This window comes from Myotis lucifugus, unplaced genomic scaffold (assembly GCF_000147115.1).
Source record: "Myotis lucifugus unplaced genomic scaffold, Myoluc2.0 scaffold_89, whole genome shotgun sequence".
Taxonomy (NCBI): Eukaryota; Metazoa; Chordata; class Mammalia; order Chiroptera; family Vespertilionidae; genus Myotis; species Myotis lucifugus.
The window spans coordinates 3,987,842-4,007,365 of NW_005871137.1; the positions used below are offsets into that span (position 1 = coordinate 3,987,842).

Consider the following 19,524-nt stretch of genomic DNA (forward strand, 5'->3'; position numbering starts at 1 on the left):
ATTACAGTTATGAAGTAGCAACGAAAATAATTTTATGGTTGGGGGTCACCACAACATGAGGAACTGTATTAAAGGGTCGCGGCATTAGGAAGGTTGAGAACCACTGCTCTAAAGTTTCATATCATTAGTTTTGGTTATATTCATATGACGCTTGACATTTGCGTGTGCACAAACACACACAAACATATCTACACTCCTTTCTCAGTCAAATCGTAAAGACACTAAGACAAAGTGGAAGAAATCGGAAGACTTTGATTATAAATCCTGGCTCTGCCACTTACTCGCTATGGATAATTTCCTGAGCGTCAGCTTCCTCACCTGTCAATGGGGCTAATAATCCTTGACTGCCTCCCAAAGACTTTATGAAGATATAGTAACAAGTATGAACAAGTCCTTTATCAGTCATGAGTCATATACAAATATATTATTTAATGTATCTTTCTGTATCCTCAGCACGTGGCAGAGTACCCTACACATGTTAAGTATATAATAAATCTTGCTGATGGAAGTACCAGACCACAGCTATAGAAATCTGCTGAGTCATCTTCAGTGTGTCCCTCAACCTATATAGTTAACATTTACTGACGACTCACTGTTGTGCCAGGTTCTTTACAGGAACTGCTAATTTAATTTCACAACATGTGAGGCGGACCCTGGACCCTATCATCTCACTGATCTGAGAATCTGTGAGATAGATACCCAACAACGCATTGGTTAGGCAACTTGTTTTTCCATTTCTGTAAAGCCTCTCTCAGTTGGTTTTTCTGCTGGATCAAAGATACAATAAAGTGGCCCTGGCTGGTATGGGTCAGTGGTTAGAGCGTCGGTCAGCACAACAAAGGGTCTCAGGTTCTATTCTCAGCCAAGGGCACATATACTGTACCTGAGTTGTAGGTTCAATCCTCGACCCCAGTCAGAGCAGGTGCGGGAGGCAGCCAATTGATGTGTCTCTCTCACATTGATGTTTTTCTCTCCCCCCTCCCCAACATTCTCCCTCCCTCCCTTCTACTTTCTCTAAAAATCAATGGGAAAAATATCCTCAGATGAGGATTAACAACAACAGAACACACACACAAACACACGATAGAAAAAAGTGAAGTTAAACTCACAGTAGGAAATGCTGGACAAATCTGTTGGGCATGGTGCATCCATAAGCTATATATAATTAAAACTGTCACCATTTTCACTAGCAGGGCCATTAAGATAAACTCCAATCTGAAAACGTGGAAGTCCATTCTTAACCCAAGTACACTTTTCTCTTTTTACAATTTCAAATAAAGAAATACAAAAATCAGATACACAACCACCCAACACTTTGTTGTTTTTGCTTACAATGTGCCAATAAGTAAAATGGAAAGTTTGTAATTGCAGATTATTTTTGTAAAGTCTGAAGAATTTAGAAAGTCTTTATTTTATGGTTATTTCATTTTCTGCAACCTCAGATTTTCATCAGGTTAAGGAGTGTCTTCAACATTTCTCCTCCCTCAGAAATAAAACTTGGATGTTTCCTATAATGACTGTCTCTTCATTTTTCTTTTTTCTTCCTCACCTATAAATGGGGCTAATAATCCTTGATTACTTCCAAAGACTTTAACAGTATTTTTTTAAAATATATATTTATTGATATTTTACAGAGAGGAAGGGAGAGGGATAGAGAGTTAGAAACATTGATGAGAGAGAAGCATCGATCAGCTGCCTCCTGCACACCCCCTACTGGGGATGTGCCCGAAACCAAGGTACATGCCCTTGACCGGAATTGAACCTGGGACCTTTCAGTCCCCAGGCCGACACTCTATCCAGTGAGCCAAACCGGCTAGGGCAACAGTATTTTCTTTAATGAAAATCTTGATTAATAGCTTATCTATGAGAATAATTTTAAATATGTTTTTCTTTGTAGTTTGTTCTCCTTTAAATTGGGATCTATCGAAATAGATGGGATTCTTCTATTCTCGGAAGGAGCCAAAGCCCCTCCTGCAGGGGACATCAGACACCTGATATGAAAACAATATATTTACGGGGGACGGAGGGGGAATCATCCTATAAATCAGCAGGCAGGATAATGTAGCATGGAGGTTGGAGTCTGGCCACCTTACTCCAAGTCCTGCCTCGTTTACTTACTGTTTAATCCCACACAAGTTGCTTTAACCACTAGAAGACTCGGTTTCCTCCTGGGGAAAGTAACAGTAGCTATCACACAGAGCACTGTGAACAGTAAATCACAGAAGGCCCTTAGAACAGTGCCTGGCACACAGTGGACACTCAATAACACTGGAACAAAGCTATCTATACCTTCATGTCCATTTTAAATACTTTAAAAAATTACTCCCCTATGCTCAGCAGGCCTGGCTCAGTGGTTGAGCATCGACCTGTGAACCAGGAGGTCACGGTTCAATTCCTGGTCAGGGCACATGCTCAGGTTGTGAGCTCGATCCCTAGTGGGGGGCATGCAGGAGGTAGCCGGTCAATGGTTCTCTCTCATCACTGATGTTTCTATCTCTCTTTCACTCTCTCTTCCTCTCTGAAATCAATAAAAATATGTTTTTAAAAAATTACTCCCCTAAAAAGCATTGCCAGGAATAAGATTACTGTATTAAAATGTATAAACCAGCACATAAATTTGAACTCTATCTCTTCATATGAATCCACTATGTATATAGGCAGCAAGAGTCAGACAATGACTATTCATTAAACGCCATTCCACTGAGTTAATAATCTCAGGAAAACAGTAAAATTTGTTCTAGGGAATCTTAGGAAAAAATATTAATAGGAGTTCGTATCTTAAAGGAAATGCAGATCTTGGTCTCCTCATCACAGTGCGAAAGGTCAGTCGGGGTGACCTCCCAGGTCTTTCCAGCTTTGCATGTCTATGACCCAACCTCTCCTTAGACAGCCCTCCACCCCCACCACAAAGCCTCTGTCCCAGAAGGGGCAGTTTCTTCCCTCTTTCCCAAACATGCCTGACCTTTGATGTAAGAATTCTGCTCATCTCATCCTCTTTCACTTTACCTCCACCTGGAATAGCCTTTCCTCACCCTGAGAAGCAGCTCTGGCCATCACCCCAAGATTAAATCTGACCCCTTCCTCCAGGCTCTTAGTTTTCCACCTCCTGCACCTGAATTAATGCACTGTCTTCAAAAATCTAGTGTGCACATACGTGCATATATAAATCATTTAATTTAGCTAGATCTGTGGTCACATCAACAGAAATCTATCTTAACTGAAGGCACACCGGGCTCTGAATTTAGAAAAACAACACAATCCAGGTTTCTACTGCATCAATATCAACATTTTTACTACTGGCCAAGCTGACAAATTTATGGCAATACAGAATTGAATAGTTGATATAACTGAAGGTGAAGGTCATGTCATAAAACATTTAATAATCCACTTAAAATAGTTAAAAAATAAAGTCTGAATACAGAAAGAAGAATGTGCATCAACATTAGAGTTTTTCCTTTTTTTTTCTTTAACCAAGCCCCACTTATAGTGTTTTAAATTTCTTAAAAATTTCATTTCTTCTTCCAAGTTTAACTAACCCTTTTTACCAATCTATATTATAATCTGGAGATTGGGATAAGGGAACTGAATTCTGCTTTGGATATAGAAGACATATTCTAATCAAACAAAGCTACCAGAATAAATCATCTCTACAGAAAATGAATTAATATGCTTTTTCTTTCTTTAAAAAAAAACACCCCTGCAATATTAATAAAAATATAACATACTTTAAAGGTTTAAATTCTTAAAATGAGAATTCATAATATGATAACAGAGCATATCAAAGTGTAAAAGGCAGTGGGCACATCCAGTACTGGGTGAGGGCGCTAAGCTATGAGGTTATCATATTATAACATGGAGAGCAGTTGCAATACCCTGCCACCATGCACTACCAGCTCTCTTGGGTGTCATTTTCACCCGCGACTTACGAGATTTTCCGGTTTGAAGCCTCATCATCAGTGTGTAAACTGAAGCTGCTCCAGAGGCAACAGGGAGAGAAGCAGCTCTGGTGGCATTTGAACTGAAGATACTCAGGCAGAGAAACCAATCTGGTGGTGGTGTAAGAGATGAATGGAACCGGAAGAAGAAGAGACAGTAGGAACAGAAAGGACAAAGCAGAGGAGGAGAAGACAATCAGAAATGTGATGACGGAATGAAAAAGAAGGGCAACTAAAAGAAAGCCAAAAGGTGAAGGAAATGTGGGGATCAGAGAGAGAAAGGGGAGAGAGGAAGGAGGAGGAAGAGAAAAAAAATATAAACAATCTTTGGGTATATGAAAAGCAACATGTACCATATGCCTGTACATCTGATTGCTGTTTTTATAAATCACAGATGCTAGCAAATGACCAAATACAGAATTAGAATCTAGGCACAAATCCATGAACCTCAAGAGCTGGAATATCATTGATACGCATTGTTTAAAAACAAAAACCAAAGCTTCAGGTCAACAAGTTTCATGAAAGTTACTGCCATACTGATTCTCTTGAGTGACTAGAACCTGGGGAGGAAATTCCATTGTTCTGTTCCTGAGTCTGAAACTGTTCAAACACAAACAGAAGAAGGTGATGTTGGTTTCTTAGTTGGTCATCTTCAAGCACAACCTGCCAACCGGAAATGCCACATAGTTCCCGAGCTCCTCAGAAAAGTATTTCCACCATGTCCATCTCTCTATATTTTTGGTCTATTTTTCCATTTTAAAGTGAATTCTAGCAGGATCTACCTGAAGCCAACCATGAAGTAAATCAGAAATTGATGTCCCTGTACCATGCCTTCCAGGGGCCAGGATTACAACGCTCCTTGGACCTGGGGTGTTTCCCACATTTTCCTGACTCTCCCACTCTACCTGAAACAACATGAGCTCCTCAAACAGTCTTTAATCACTCAAAAACAGGCATAATGAATTATTAATCAAGAAATGAGTCCTTGTTAGGGTAGAGCTAGCCAATAAATGATCCTTTCTAGGTAAGAAATGATGGAAAAGCAAATTAACATCTAGTTTGTGCATTAGATCCCTTACATATACTAGTAGTTATAACTATACTAATGGTAAGAATTTCCATTCAAGTACCAAAGTGATGAGGGAATTCTTTAGGCACAACTGGCCTTTCTTCAGCTTCCAAATTGGTCCACATACGTCTCTGTCTACATGTAAAGTTGATGCAGACTAGCAGGTTATAGAGCTCTTGGCCTAATGCAAATACCATGAGATGAATTAAAACACTGCTCTTCATTATTATTGAATTATTCTAAAACCCATTAATATTTTTGGCATTTCCAAACCAAAAAAAAAAAAAAATCTGAAAGGTTGATTGGAAGCATCATATTCAAACATCAAGTCCTTCAGCAGAACTGAATTTCATTAGAGACTTTAACTTCCCACGACCAAAACCCAAGTCAAAGGGACTAGAAGTAATTAAAAGGCTACCAGATATGGAAAGCCTGAAAGTCCCACATTCGTTGGCTGCACCTGGACACGGTGACCTTAAACACTGACAGGAACAAAATCCACTTGTCAGGTCAAGCCTGAAATAAGTGAGATAAACTCTTCAAGATACAAAGCGTAAGCAACGTTTGGGAATGTGGGACTTCCTAATAAAAATTTGTATTAAACTCTTGGAACATAAAAAACCTTTCTGAATCTGGATGTCTCTGTCTTGGCAGGCAGTATTGACTGACACACCCATGGACAGTAACTCTAAGTACAGTGCTTGGCAAATTATAGCAGCTCAAAAATATTTTTCAGTGCATGAATGACTGTTCATTCACAATGAGTGGATGAACAATTCACTGATATTACGCCCATTACTGATACAGGTGGTCGGCACCCACCCTCCCTTAACATGGTGGTATTTCAGCCAGGAGAGACTAGAGAAGGAATCCTTAGAAGGAAACAGAAGATTGACAGGTGACCAAAGAAACATGCTTAAAGGCATCTCATTAATAAAGTGACCACTACAGCATTCCATGCCTATTACTAAGAACACATCTCACAGAACACTCACCTGAGCTACCACTGGAGGAGGGGACGGGGGCAGCAGGGTACAAACATCAACAAGGTGTTCTGGAAATTCTCACATCTCAATGTGCTGCCTCTACCCAGAAAACAGAGCCTCAATCACGACATCAGCATCTCCCTGGTTCCAGAAAAACATGTGCCTGTGCAGGCTCCTGTTGTTCCCTATGGCAGCAGAACTTACTCTTTGTACTGAAGGAATGGTGTTTCCTGAAAGCTGCTAATGCTACAGAGCATGGCCCCAGGGATGACCCCAGGAACTCACAAAGAAACTTGCATTTTGAAATGACTGGAAATGGAAGTGCCATGTGGCAAGATACAGCAATCCGTGGCCCAGGGTCATCGCAGACCCGAGGGGCCCTGCTGTCCCTGTGTATCCTGCCACCTGCGCCTCCCTCCTGGTTAAAGAAACTCACCGCAGTGCAGAATGCCTTCCGGAGCGGGACACACTGTTGCCCACGGGGGAGGGCAGGTTGCTGCCTCTGTGCAGGTCCTCGATGGACCTGCTCCAGGGCTTTGATTTGTCCACCGAGCTCTCCACGGTGCTTTCCACGCTTTCAAAGTCAAACCTGAAACAAAAGAGAAATGCCAGGAGAGACTGAGAGATTCACATTTACACAAACACCTGGATGTGCACAACTTGCTCCTTCCTTTTGTATGTCTGCACCTTAATTTGGGTAGTCTTTGCAAACAAACAAACAAAAACTAAAAGGGAAATACAAAAAATATCCATGGACTCCGTGGTAGCTTCAAAAATACAGAATGACAAATACTGGGCCAGGCAAAGTAGCTGAACAACAGCGAAACTTAAATAGTGATGTATCTGCATTTTACGATAAAGTTTGCTAGCTTACCAATTGCCAACATTGCTCAGATGGGAGGTGGGGGAGGGTGGAATCGTACAGATGTCTTCATTTTGCTTTAACACGTCAATATGTTAGGCTTATACTAATTTATTCCTACCCATCAATTTTCACTGCGCATTTTCTCCTGGTGTGTTGGCAAGTGTGCTTTTCCAACCATATGTGATACATTACTCGCAAACGTATGAATTTGCTTTGATTTTGGAATAGCTTCCCAATGTGGTGCTCTTTAAAGTAGGACTGTTGTTTCTCTGACATTTTTGAGGTTATTACTCATGTTAACCATGTTAGAATAAATGGCAAGTTAAGGCTCTCGGTCTTGTATAATTTTAGGGGCAGCATTTCTAAACAGACAGACCTTTGAGTTCTATGTATTTTCCCCTCCCAAAGTCAGAAGCTCTGCGTTCCCCCAAAAAGTATTTTATCACTTGTTTCTACCCATAGTTCTATCTGACCCAATAGAGAATAAACAGAAGGCAACTATAATTAATATCATCTGGAAGATCTTGAAGGCTATCACAGAAGAGACAGCACCAATACATATTGGAAATAATGAGTATGACTTTTTATGAAAAAGTATGACTTTTATAAAAAGTATGATGGCCAAAATAAAATATTTGGTTAGAACAGTCATCTGTAAACCAGGTGATGTTCTCCATCTATTTAATATTAATCCAGATGTCACAGACTGGTGTATAATGGCATTGAATTCGTCTGACAATTCTGTCATGCTATAGGATTCAGGAAACAGTGCTGAACAGAAAAGAGGTGGAAGCTGTGTAATCGAATAGATCCTTGAGTACTAAAAATAGAAGTCTATAATTGAGATAGGAAAAGGTAAGCCGAGGGGGCATTCCAAGGTCACTCAAGTCTGCCCCACTCTCTCCACGTCTCTCTGCAGCCCCCATGCCATTCAGCTGTCCAGTTCTCATGTTCCTTTTGGCTGGTCCCCAACTCTCACACAGCAGAAAAAGGAACCACGTGGTGAAAGCTTGTGCTTTAGGGATGGAGCCTGAGCCCGCTGTTTCACATTCGTGGGCTAGGAAGTTGTCACATGCCAAGGAATAGCAAGAAATTTTCCAGCCCATTAGTTTCAAGAAAGAACATAAATTATGTGTCTCTATATAATTTGTCATCTAATTAATGCAAAAGAAAACCAAAACTAATCAGCACAAATGTGAAGCCAATGCAAAAAAAAAAAAGAAGATTGGGAAGCAAAAGTTCTGAGTTCTGATCTTTTGTTGGGTTTGATCTTCTGCCACAGTTGGGAAGAATTCCCTCATGGTGGCATGGCCTTTTCCCGTGGGTTTTTTGTAGGGGTACATTTGGAAAAGCTGGTTCCAAAGCTCTACTGTGATTAGATAAAAGGTTAATTACAGAAAACATATAGCACAAAGCATACCATTCTTTTCATTATTCCTGATGTTTCTTAGCCCTTCCTTAATTCCATAAATAATCTTCCAGATTATAAAATATGCAACAGAGTACTATTATTGGTTTGTCATATGATATGAAGTGCAAAAGGAGATTAGCAGTTTTGATATCGTGGGAGATAAGAAACAACCTTTGGAAGAGTATTCTATAAAAACTAAGATTTTATTTCAGAGGACACTTTCTCAGGAAGATAAGCACCTGTGTTTTGGTTTTTTCTTACTCTATTCCATATATAAAAGTTATCAAAGCTGAAACTCATCAAGCCAGTTTCAGTTAATTCTTTAGTTTCTGCATCAATAAGGTAGGAATAATTATAGCTTTCTCCTCACAAATTCTCAAGGAAGTGATGAGGATAATAAGATAAAACAGCATCTGGTTAGGTCTTAAGATTTTATTGGAGTGAGGCAATATAAAAAAACAAGTGATCGCTTTTAAAAGAAGAATTGGGGGGTGGGGTGGGAGGAAAATATCACCTGAGCCATAATATCCTCCAGTAAATTAAAAATACAATATGTGTGAGAGCATATCTGTGGATGCAGAAATATTTTTTGATTAAAGGAGGAAATGTAGAGACAGAGAAGCATCGATCAGATGCTCAAAACTCAGAGGGAAGGTAGGGGAGGGTGGGGGTGAGGGGGAGAGATCAACCAAAGGACTTGTATGCATGCATATAAGCATAAGCGATGGGTGTGGACAACAGGGGGTGGGGGTGAGGGCAGGATTGGGGGGATGAGGGGACATTGGGGGGATAAGGACACATTTGTAATATCTTAATCAATAAAGGGGAAAAAATAAATAAAGGAGGAAATGTGGAGAATAGAATATCTCATTCAAATGTACTTTTCATTCCTGTTGTAAATCTTTCCACAAGTGAAACGAATAAGAAAAGTTTATGAATTAACAAAAACTAGGTTAAATAAGTTACTTTTTTTCTGCTTTGCTCCAACTTTGTCCCCTTCACCTTTATGAAAGGTAAGTCAATACAAATACATAAAAGTAAAAAGGGCAAGCCTCTTGTTCACCGCTTCCAGTCTGCTATTTATTTCTGTATTTACTAGCACATGCAAATACACACATAGATGTAATTTTTTAAAATCAAAAGGGAGTCACTCTTCTGTATCCTGCTTTACTCAACAATATATCATACACCTCTCTCAGTAAGTGCTGGAGTATTCTACCTTGTGGATATATGTGACCTGAGCACTAAACAAAGTAGTACTGTTTAAAATAAGGACTCTTCAAGGGTAATTTTTACTCCGCTGTTTTACTTCTGCCTTAAAAGCATTTCTAATAACAATTATGGGATTTGCTTTTAGCTGTTTGAACAGAAACAAGCCTCCCTAGACCATAGCACATCTGCTTCTGGTTTCCCGGGCGGCGCAGGGTGTAACTGTACCACTGAGCTGCATCTTCTGCGACCACATAAAATGCAAAAGAAACAAGCCAAGTTTTACTTACGTTACCGCATACTGTGCAAACGACAGATACTCCACCAGGACATCGAGGCCTTTGTTTTCTTCATTCAAAAACTCTCTGACCCATCTGTTGGGGGAAAAAATTATGGGGGAGATTCGTCACATGCTCTGCCACGGAAGGCCACGGTGAAAACTTTTGTTTTTCCACCACCAACATTCATTGCCTGAAAGGAAATCGGTACTAAGGAAGCCTAGACTCTATCACACCAGGTAGGAGCTTTCAGATAGACCAACTAAGAAAACCGCAACATTTCAATGTGCAAGAATAGGAGGCCAAAGGTGTATGTGGGCCTTCTTTGAATTTTACTGCTTAAGAGACTTAAGATAACCCCTAAGAAACTCGCTAAAAAAAGGCACTTGCTAAATGTACTTTTTCCACCATAACTGATCCCCAGCCTGCTTGCTACAGGAGCCAAGACTGCACGGGGAGGGAGGCAGACGGGGGACATGACGACATAACCACTGAAATCCAGGCGCGAGTCCAAATCCACATTCAACTCTTTTCTTGGCACACGAAGCTGCAGAAAACGCTCAGCCAGCCAATGAGAGACCAGTGTTTATGGGCTTCTGGAAATTCGATAGGGATGATTTGCTTAACTTTTTCCACGAATGTTAAAACCTTTCAAGAAGTTGCAGACACCGCATACCATCATCAGAGTTGAGATGTGACAAATACCATGTTTTTCAAAAATTCTTTTGAAAATAGGACCACCTTGCATTTGAGTGGTGGGTTTGAATGCAGTTCACTCGCTTTCTTTTACAAATTTTTATTCATTTGCCATAATCATTCCAAGCGATGAAGTAGGCTAGTCGAACAGAACTCTTAGGTCCTGGAGATAAACAGTTGTTACCCCACCTTACAGGGTTCCCCAGGGCGTCCATCATCAGAAAACATGGGATACCCCATTAAGCCTTCACTAGATTGGAAACTCCAACAAATAATATCTGCTACTGTCTCACACGTGAAACAAGGTACATCTGCCAAGGACATTCCAAAATGGCTGCCTCTTCCATGCACACCCAGCCCACGAGGCCCAGCAGGCGTGGGCACGAGAGCTACCACGGGAGCTGGTGAGCATTGGTCAATCCTGCCGTGTGTCCTTAAGGATGAGCAACCCCTTTAGGTATCTGTCTTAAAGGAAGAAAAAAAAACTGGTACTCAGGATGCCTGCTTTTTATTTTTGTTTTTTTGGAGGGTATTTTCTTAGTTTTTGTTTTATCCTCACAGTTCATTCTTCCTTAAAGAAAGTTTTCTTTTTAATTGATTTGAGAGGAAGGGAGAGGGACAGAGAGATAGAAACAGCAATGGTGAGAGAGAATCATTGATCAGCTGCCTCCTGCACGCCCCTTCTGGGGATTGAGCCCACAACCCGGGCATGTGCCCTGACTGTGACCTCCTGGTTCATAGGTTGATGCTCAATCACTGAGCCATGCTGGCTGGGCCATTCTTCCTTTTATGTCCTGCCATCTCCAGGATGTAAACTCATGTCTGTAGGTGGTTCCAGGAGACAAACAGCAAGGTGGGGGAAAAAGACGCTGGCCTCAGATTATCACAAATGTATGCATTTAACATAGCCCCACGCAAGCAAATAACATTTAATTTTCAAGAGACCTAGCGTGGCAACCCTGGCAAGGAAACACACCACCACTGGGCCCCACAGAGTGGCTCTGCTATGGGAGCTCACCCAAACTAACAGGGCCAGATGCTGGTCAGGGCCGAAGTTTCATTCCAAAACCACTGCACACACAACCTCACGGCATCTGCTACTAGATACTTATTTTCATCTGATTTATTTTAATTGGTCCCTACACAACTAGGCCTCAGGAGAGAGTGGATTTTTTAAGCACTGATAATTAGAAGCTTGGAAATAGTAACAGAATTTTTTTCTTTTTACAACTGGTGGGAGACTAAAGAAAGGCTAAAAGTCGCTATGAGAACCGGATGACTAGCTACAGACCCCTTGGCTTCTCTCAGGCCTCTCCGATGGTCTGACCTACGGGCTCTGACCGCACCATCTGAACGGGCCCTCAGGGGTGGGTCACAGCAGGGAGCCCCAGAGCTGGGCACGGGGGTCGTTTTCGTACAGGAAATGTCACCAACGGCCCAGGTTTTCCAGGGCAGTCTCGGCTCTCCATATCCTCAGTGGCCATGGGAATACTCGAGTGTAGGAGCTGAGAAAAACAGCCACATACATAGGTCCTTCTGGTTGATTTTCCAGACACAGCCTCTAAAACAGTAGAGCTGGTCCAGCACACTCTGAGGACCTGTCATGGCCTCAACCATTGTCATAGCCATCTCACTCGAAACTTCAGCTGCACAGTTAGACAGACGTGAGCAGAGCAAGGGCGAGGGGAGAGGTACAGAAGGCCATCCAGGCAGAAAGCCTAGCGTCGGACAAAGCTGGGAAAACAAGGACCATGTCCCCAGACCCCCTGATCTTCCATATTGCTGGTCATGCAGCTCGGACCCTCCAGGACAGTGAGGTTCTGATCCACATCACATACATCTAGGCCTCAGTTGTGCTTCAGCTCCAGGCCCAGAAAAGCAGCGAAACAGACAAGCGAGGCCAGGGCTGACAACAGGACCAGCTGCATTGATTAATGACCAACCAATCAGTGGAGACCATGACCCTGAAAGGGCACACCTGGAAAGTTGATGAATATTCTATTGGGATCCTGCCCTGCACCCTCCAGATAAATACCCTCAAGACAAGAACCCAGTGCCTCTCTCTAAAAGGAGCAGCCCCCCCACTCCCACCCCCCATCCCCCAGCAGTGGTTTCCTTGCCTTCCTCTTTCTCCTAAGCTCCAAGGGCCCTTCTTTCACCCGTGTAGCTTGTCTCCTGAGCCCATTTCTTCGATGGCTCACTTCTACCTCTGTGACTTTAAATAAGCTTTCCCTTATAGTTTGAAGAAAAAAATAATGGAAAAAACGTTCAGCCACAAACTGGATAGGAGGCAAATGACTCAGAGATAATGAATTTTAAAAAAAGGAAGGAAGAGAGAGAGGAAGAAAGGAAAGAAGATAGGAAATAGCCAAGCACAGCCAGAGCTTCAATTCTCTTGACTCAAAATGCTAATATGCATATAGTCTGATGTAAGGACAGACTATTAATTAGCTTCCCTTACTTCAATCCAATGTGCTTATCAATACCTCCACTCCCACTTGATGACTTTGAGCAAAAGTGCCTTAAAAACAACTTTCAAGTTGAAAGGCAGGAGCCAGCTGCTCAGTTCCTAAAAAGCCAGCTAGAGCGGTGATGGCGAACCTATGACACGCGTGTCAGAGGTGACACTCGAACTCATTTTTTTGGTTGATTTTTCTTTGTTAAATGGCATTTAAATATATAAAATAAATATCAAAAATATACATCTTTGTTTTATTATGGTTGCAAATATAAAAAAATTTCTATATGTGACACGGCACCAGAGTTAAGTTGGGGTTTTTCAAAATGCTGACACGCCGAGCTCAAAAGGTTCGCCATCACTGAGCTAGAGGGTACCATGTCCTGCCTCAGAGATTTCATTTCATGCGGACAACCTCTTTCTAAGCTGCTAGATCTTCCCTGGACCATTGATCTGGCCCAGGCACCCCTAGGTGATTTAGGAAATAAAATAAATGTATATCATGGTTGATTATCTTACCCCATTAGTCAAATGATATCAGGTTAGTAAACTCATTTCAGCAAAAAAAAAAAAAAAGGCTATAAACAGCCTTCACTTTTCCCCTGTCCTCTCAATCCCTGTTCCTTCCACACTGGGGATATTCTGAACAGAAGAAAACACAGGTGAGAGTGAACTTCTGTGGAAACGAAAGAAGATGGAAAGAAAATAGGCAAACATGAAAAAAGGGCAACTTTCAAGCAGTATCTTGAAGCTAAAGACATTAAAAAAAAGGATGCCCCATTCTGCAGATTTATGTATATAATCATGCAATGAAATAGCATAAATGTTGAGTTCCTGTAGTCAATTTCCATGTTCACTTCTGTGCATGCTATACACATTTTGTTTTATATATTACCAATAGGCAAACAGTTTCAAATTGGGTAATGATAGGTTTTGGAAAGCAGAATTATTTCTGACTCTGATAGCACGCATCACGTACTAAGCACCTCACAGATTCACTGTAATTACCACATGCTGTAAAAGTGAATTAGGCAAATTTCCAATCAGCTGCTCAGGAGCCAGAAGAGACGTGGACAAGAAAAATAGCTCCAGAAAAAAACCTTCTTCAAGGACGAGATCTAAGTGCAGGTGCCAGTAGCTACTGTTTTATTGTCGACAGGTCAAAGCTTCGTTTCTGAATTGCTGTTTTCTCTCTACCCGGCCAAATCTTAAACCTCATTATTCTCAGCTAGAGACACAAGATAAAGGGACAAAGCATGAATTCCCTTTGCTAGTCTCCAGCCTGTGGGCCACATAAGGCCCGTGAAATCATTTGGTCTGGCCCTGCCAAGGCATTAGGGGTGAGTTAATTAAATGTTTGACCAAATATAGCAGACTAATTTTTAAGTTGATAACTTTGTATAGCTTGCAAATGATGCTATAAATATCCAAATGGCCCTTGGCAGGAAAAGGTTCCCCACAGGCTAAAAAATCATGAGAGAGAGAGAAGGAGGGGGAGAGAGAGAGAGAGAGAGAGAGAGAGAGAGAGAGAGAGAGAGAGAGAGAGATCACCCAGATTCATCATTAGCTACCAAATCTAGGAGACAGTGTCACAAATTGGTTCTCAAAGTATAGCCCGCACACCACTAGGGGTCCCTGAGACCCTCCCAGGGGTTTGTGGAGTTACAAGTGTTTTCATACAAATATTAAGAAAGTAGTTATTTTTGTCACTGTGCTGACATTTGTACTGATGGTACAAAAGAAATGTAAGTGGCCCGGCCGACGTGGGTCACTGGTTGAGCATCGAACTATGAACCTGGAGGTCACAGTTCAATTCCCAGTCAGGGCACATGCCCGGGTTGCAGGCTCGATCCCCAGTGTGGGACATGTAGGAGGCAGCCAATCAATTATTCTCTCCCATTACTGATGTTTCTACCTCTCCTCCCTCTCTCTTCCTCTCTGAAATCAATAAAAAATATATTTTAAAAAAGAAAGAAGTGTGGATAAAACTGCTGCCACTCAAGAATACACCTATTTATTTTATTCTTCATCCCATGCCCTTGGGAGGATACAAGTTAGCTTCACTTAAAGCTGCCCGTAGGGAGGCAATAACAATTTTTGATCACATTAAAGCTTCCCTCTTCTATATACATCTTGAGTTTTCTGTGTGGCAAAATGGGAAGCTCGCATAAGGCATTTCTGCTGCCTACCCCAGTGCCGCTATTGTCTTGAGGGAAAGCGCTCGGGCAGGTGTTTGAGTTGCAAACCCAACCACCACTTTTTTACATGAAATGTAAAATGACTGACAGACGATGGCTATTCCGCCTTGGGCACTTGGCAGACATATTCTCAAAAGTCGATGAAGTGAGCCTGTCATGTTGAGGAAACCAAGCGATGGTAGTTGTTGTCGATGATAAAATTTGAGCTTTCAAACCAAAAAAAGTTAGAAATTTGGAACACTGGTATTCACCACCATGAGTTTGACAGCTCCTCAGTCCTTCAAGAATACTCCAGTGAGACCGGTGACTACTAACAAGTGTGGCTGTTTTTATAGTGCAGAATAAAGCGTGTCAATGTTCAGGTGATCAATGACACAATATTTTCCAAATAACCAATTCATGATGTTAAAGAATTACTAATGGGTAAAGAGACGCATTCAAGTACAAGACAGTAAATAGACTTTAGTACAACAGAGCACAAAAACTCATTGGTTTAGTTTCAGATTTCACATTGCAGGTAACTTTAAGAAACTGCCATTTCTTGAATTTTGGTATAATATCTAAGAAGAACATCCACAGTTATCAGAAAAAGTTATTTAAAAACTCTTCCTATGGGGTGGACTAGAAGAGGTCAGTGGGGGTCGGAGTGGGGGAGTAGGGCTCATATGTAATACTTCCAACAATAAAGATAAAAAAATAAAATAAAAACTCCTCCTAAAAGGAAACCCTGCTGCTGAGGTTGGTGGGAATGCAGATTGGTGCAGCCACTATGGAAAACAGTATGGAGGTTCCTCAAAAAAACTAAAAATGGAACTACCTTATGACCCAGCAATTCCACTTATGGGTATAAATCCAAAGAAACCCAAAACATTAATTCAAATAAATATATGTACCCCTATGTTTAATGCAGCATAATTTACAATAGCCAAGATGTGAAAGCAACCCAAGTGCCCATCAGTAGACAAATTGATTTAAAAAAAAAAAGCTGTGGTCTAGATATACAATGGAATATTACTCAGTCACAAAAGAAGAATGAAATCTTATCATTTGCGACTGCATGGATGATCCCAGAGGGTATTACAGGTGAAATAAGTCAGTCAGAGAAAGATTTCACTTATATATGGAATCCAAAGAACAATATAAGTGGACAAACAAAACAGAAACAGACTCATAGACTCAGAAAACAGATTGATGGTTGCCAGAGGGGAAGGGGGCTGGGAGATTTGGTGAATAAGGTGAAGGGATTGAAAAGTACAGATTGGTAGTTACAAAACAGTCACAGGGGTATAAAATACAGCAAAGTGACTACAGTCAATAATACTGTAATAGCTACATATGGTGACAGGTGAGTCTCTGTGTAAGGCCAGGTTTTCTTCATATACATCAACCCAAGCAACATAGCACAACAAACTGAATGCAAAGATATGAGAATGCAGCTGCCTTCTACTAACGAACCATTAAAGAGGTGTTAAATGTAAATTAGAGCCACTCCTGTCACTTTTTTTTTTTTTGCTTTGGAAAATAGTTTTTATGAAATATGTTATTTGTGCTATATTATGTTTCTTATTTTGTATTTATATATTTACAGTTATTAAATATTTAATAAATATTAAATTTTATTAAAGAAGCATATTTAAAATGTATCCGTTTAAATTTCCAATATGGAGAACATTTAATAGATAAAACCCACAAAAATAATTTAAGAGAGTAAGGAGTCCTAAAATTAAAAAGAAATTGAGAACTGTTGGCTTTATGACAGGCTTTGGACATATCTAGGTTCGAACCTCAGTGCTTCTAAGTTGTGTGGACTTGAGCAAGATACTTAATAGCGCACTCAGCTTTCTCATCTGTAAAATGAAGGTTCAGAGGTAAAAGGCAACAATAAAAAGATTTTGTAAGAAATAAATAATACATTTAATGTGCCTAATACAATGCTTAATACATGACCAAATGACTATGATCTTGAAAATTTCCAAAAAGCACCATCTAAGAATGAATTAATCATAGGCTGGCTTGATGCACACACACCCCATAGGTGTTTTATACCTCTTAGAACCAGCTCTTTTGGCCTGGCCCAGCCCACACTGCTTCTTCACAAAAAAAGCTGAAAGTCCAGGAGGGAGGATGTCGCTGAGCACTTCCTCACTTGCCCCCCTTTCTACAAACCTGCCCACTAGGACATTCCTCTTACAACCTCATTCTCTCAACTCCCCCAATGAGATAAAGTGAACTGAGCATCTTTCAGAATTTCTGCGACTGCGCTCAGGATGAGAATTAATTTTCTATCATAATAGGGAGTTTTACTGAAATGAATTACCTGCAAGAAGAGATAGCCTACATCTCAGTTCCATGGAATACAGCCCGTAAATCTATCCAGCTCACCACTACTGCGGCCACTTGAATCTTATCACCCTGACATCCAAAACATCACAGCATATGCCTACTCACACTGCCTGGCCAATGTGTTCTAATATTTGTGGCTCCTTTCAAGGGTATTCCAAGTCATTTCAAGAGCTGGGATAAGTCATAATCCAATTCTTCTCTATTATTATAACTCTTAAGAGTAAGTGAATGCGATTATTTCTAGTCCAATTCTTACTTCAATTTGGCTCAAAGAAAATTAATTTTCTTTCTCAGAAGATTACTCCATTTATAGAGTTTTAGGTTAACATCAAAACTCAGAACAAACCCTTTGCTTGGCAAAGCTATAGCTTGGAATGTTATCTCAGCAAAGCCCTAGCCTTTAACCTTGAAATGCAAGTATGTGCCAAGAATAATTTTTTTTAAGACAATATATTTTAAATGTAATTCTTCCTTTTAATTTCTGGTAAGCAACAATCTCCTAGGTGTCAGGGTCGTTTTAAACAAGGAAGGCAACATTCTCTGCATGGAATTCCTTGGGGAAATATTACATGATATTGTTGAATTATTATTAGATACAATATGATTTTCAATATGCATAACAAACAACAGTTATATAGTGAGTAATTACTATGTATTAAACCCTATATTAGATCATTTTTATATTAGATATTTTGTGAATTATTTCATTTGATCCTCACAATATGCCTATGGAGTTTTATCCTCATTTTATAGGTAAGAAGTTAACTTAGATCAGATGGTAAGTAAAGAGAGTTAATGTAACTTACCTAAGATCAAGTAACAAATAGCAAAAATCTGAACTAACATATTTCTTTTCATAAGTCAAATAGGCACCCAATTACCTTTCTATTATGGTACCTTAAAGAGTACAATAAAATCTATGGATCCCTTATTTAGCATCTTGTATTCCAAGAATTCCTCATTGTATTGATTGATTGCTTTCACATTATTGAGTAACTTTTTCAGAAAATTTTCCAGCCAAATGAATTCAAGCTGCTTAGTTTCCATAGTGAAGAGTCAGTTCAGGCTTGGGTTTTCAGGTCAGGCAAGACAGGTCAAAATCCTGGTGTGTGGTTTCATCCGTATAAGGTTATGCCAGTAATCGGTTGCATAAAGACAGACAATGCACCTCCATGCATTTTTCTGCTGCTAAAGCCAAAGCTTTCAGAGTGCCTCAGATAGGTGATAAACACAAAAAACTTCAGCTGGAGAAGATGAAAGAAATGTAAGAATCTTTCAACACCCCCACAGCATCCTAAACAACAAACCATTCCAATTGCTTGCAGATTTGCACTGGCTTCAACCCAACCAGGGCTCTACTATTCAGCCAACTTTGTATTGGAAATGATCATCTTGCTTTGGTATTTGATGGTCAATTTCACATTATTCCAGCAATGCCCGAAGAAATGCTTTTTGACAATTTGTAGACATCCTGGCTGCAGATCATTCAGTCAAGAAGTGGTGCCAACAGTATAGGGTTGGACCTTACCAAATGGAATCTAGCTCCTGATCCACAAATATTGGAAAGTATGTAAATTTCCTAAGCTTGGATGCCCAACTATATTAACTTACCACCACTTTCACCCCCAATAGACAAGCCTCATTGCTTTGATCCCAGAGTTCTGATTATCCTATTTCCTTTCAGGGAAAGGGCTGCCAGATTAGGCAACATAAGAAAAAGAACACGGCATTTTGAACCAAAGCACCTGGCTCTACAGCTGTAGATTTTGTGGGAGTCACTCACCTTCTCTGGTCCTTAAAACTTCTAATCTGTAAAATGAGGAACTAGGTAATCCTTAATTTCTCTTCCAGTTCTAAATCATGATTCTATGATCCACTGCTCTATAGCCCATTTTATGGGATGAAGGTGATTTTCAACTTTAGGTTAGAATTGGTTCATTTTTTGAATATTTCATTTTCAAGGAAACAACATGCAGAGTTATCCTTTAAGAAATGAACATTTTAACCCTGCATTTCTGCCATTTAAAAAAGCTTATTTTGCCCTAGCCAGTTTGGCTAAGTAGATTGAGCTTCAGA

The 19,524-nt window shown here is 40.4% G+C and overlaps 1 protein-coding gene across 1 annotated transcript in view; it reads right to left on the reverse strand.

Moving 5' to 3' along the window:
* Nucleotides 1-19,524, reverse strand: part of FMNL2 (formin like 2) — a 299,629-nt gene that overhangs the window by 72,982 nt on the left and 207,123 nt on the right. Inside the window, exons 5-6 of the mRNA XM_023756136.1 lie at nucleotides 9,766-9,849; nucleotides 6,427-6,579 (exon numbers count right to left, since the gene is read on the reverse strand). Of these exons, the coding sequence (XP_023611904.1) occupies nucleotides 6,427-6,579; nucleotides 9,766-9,849 (237 nt within the window). The remainder of the gene's footprint in view (nucleotides 1-6,426; nucleotides 6,580-9,765; nucleotides 9,850-19,524) is intronic.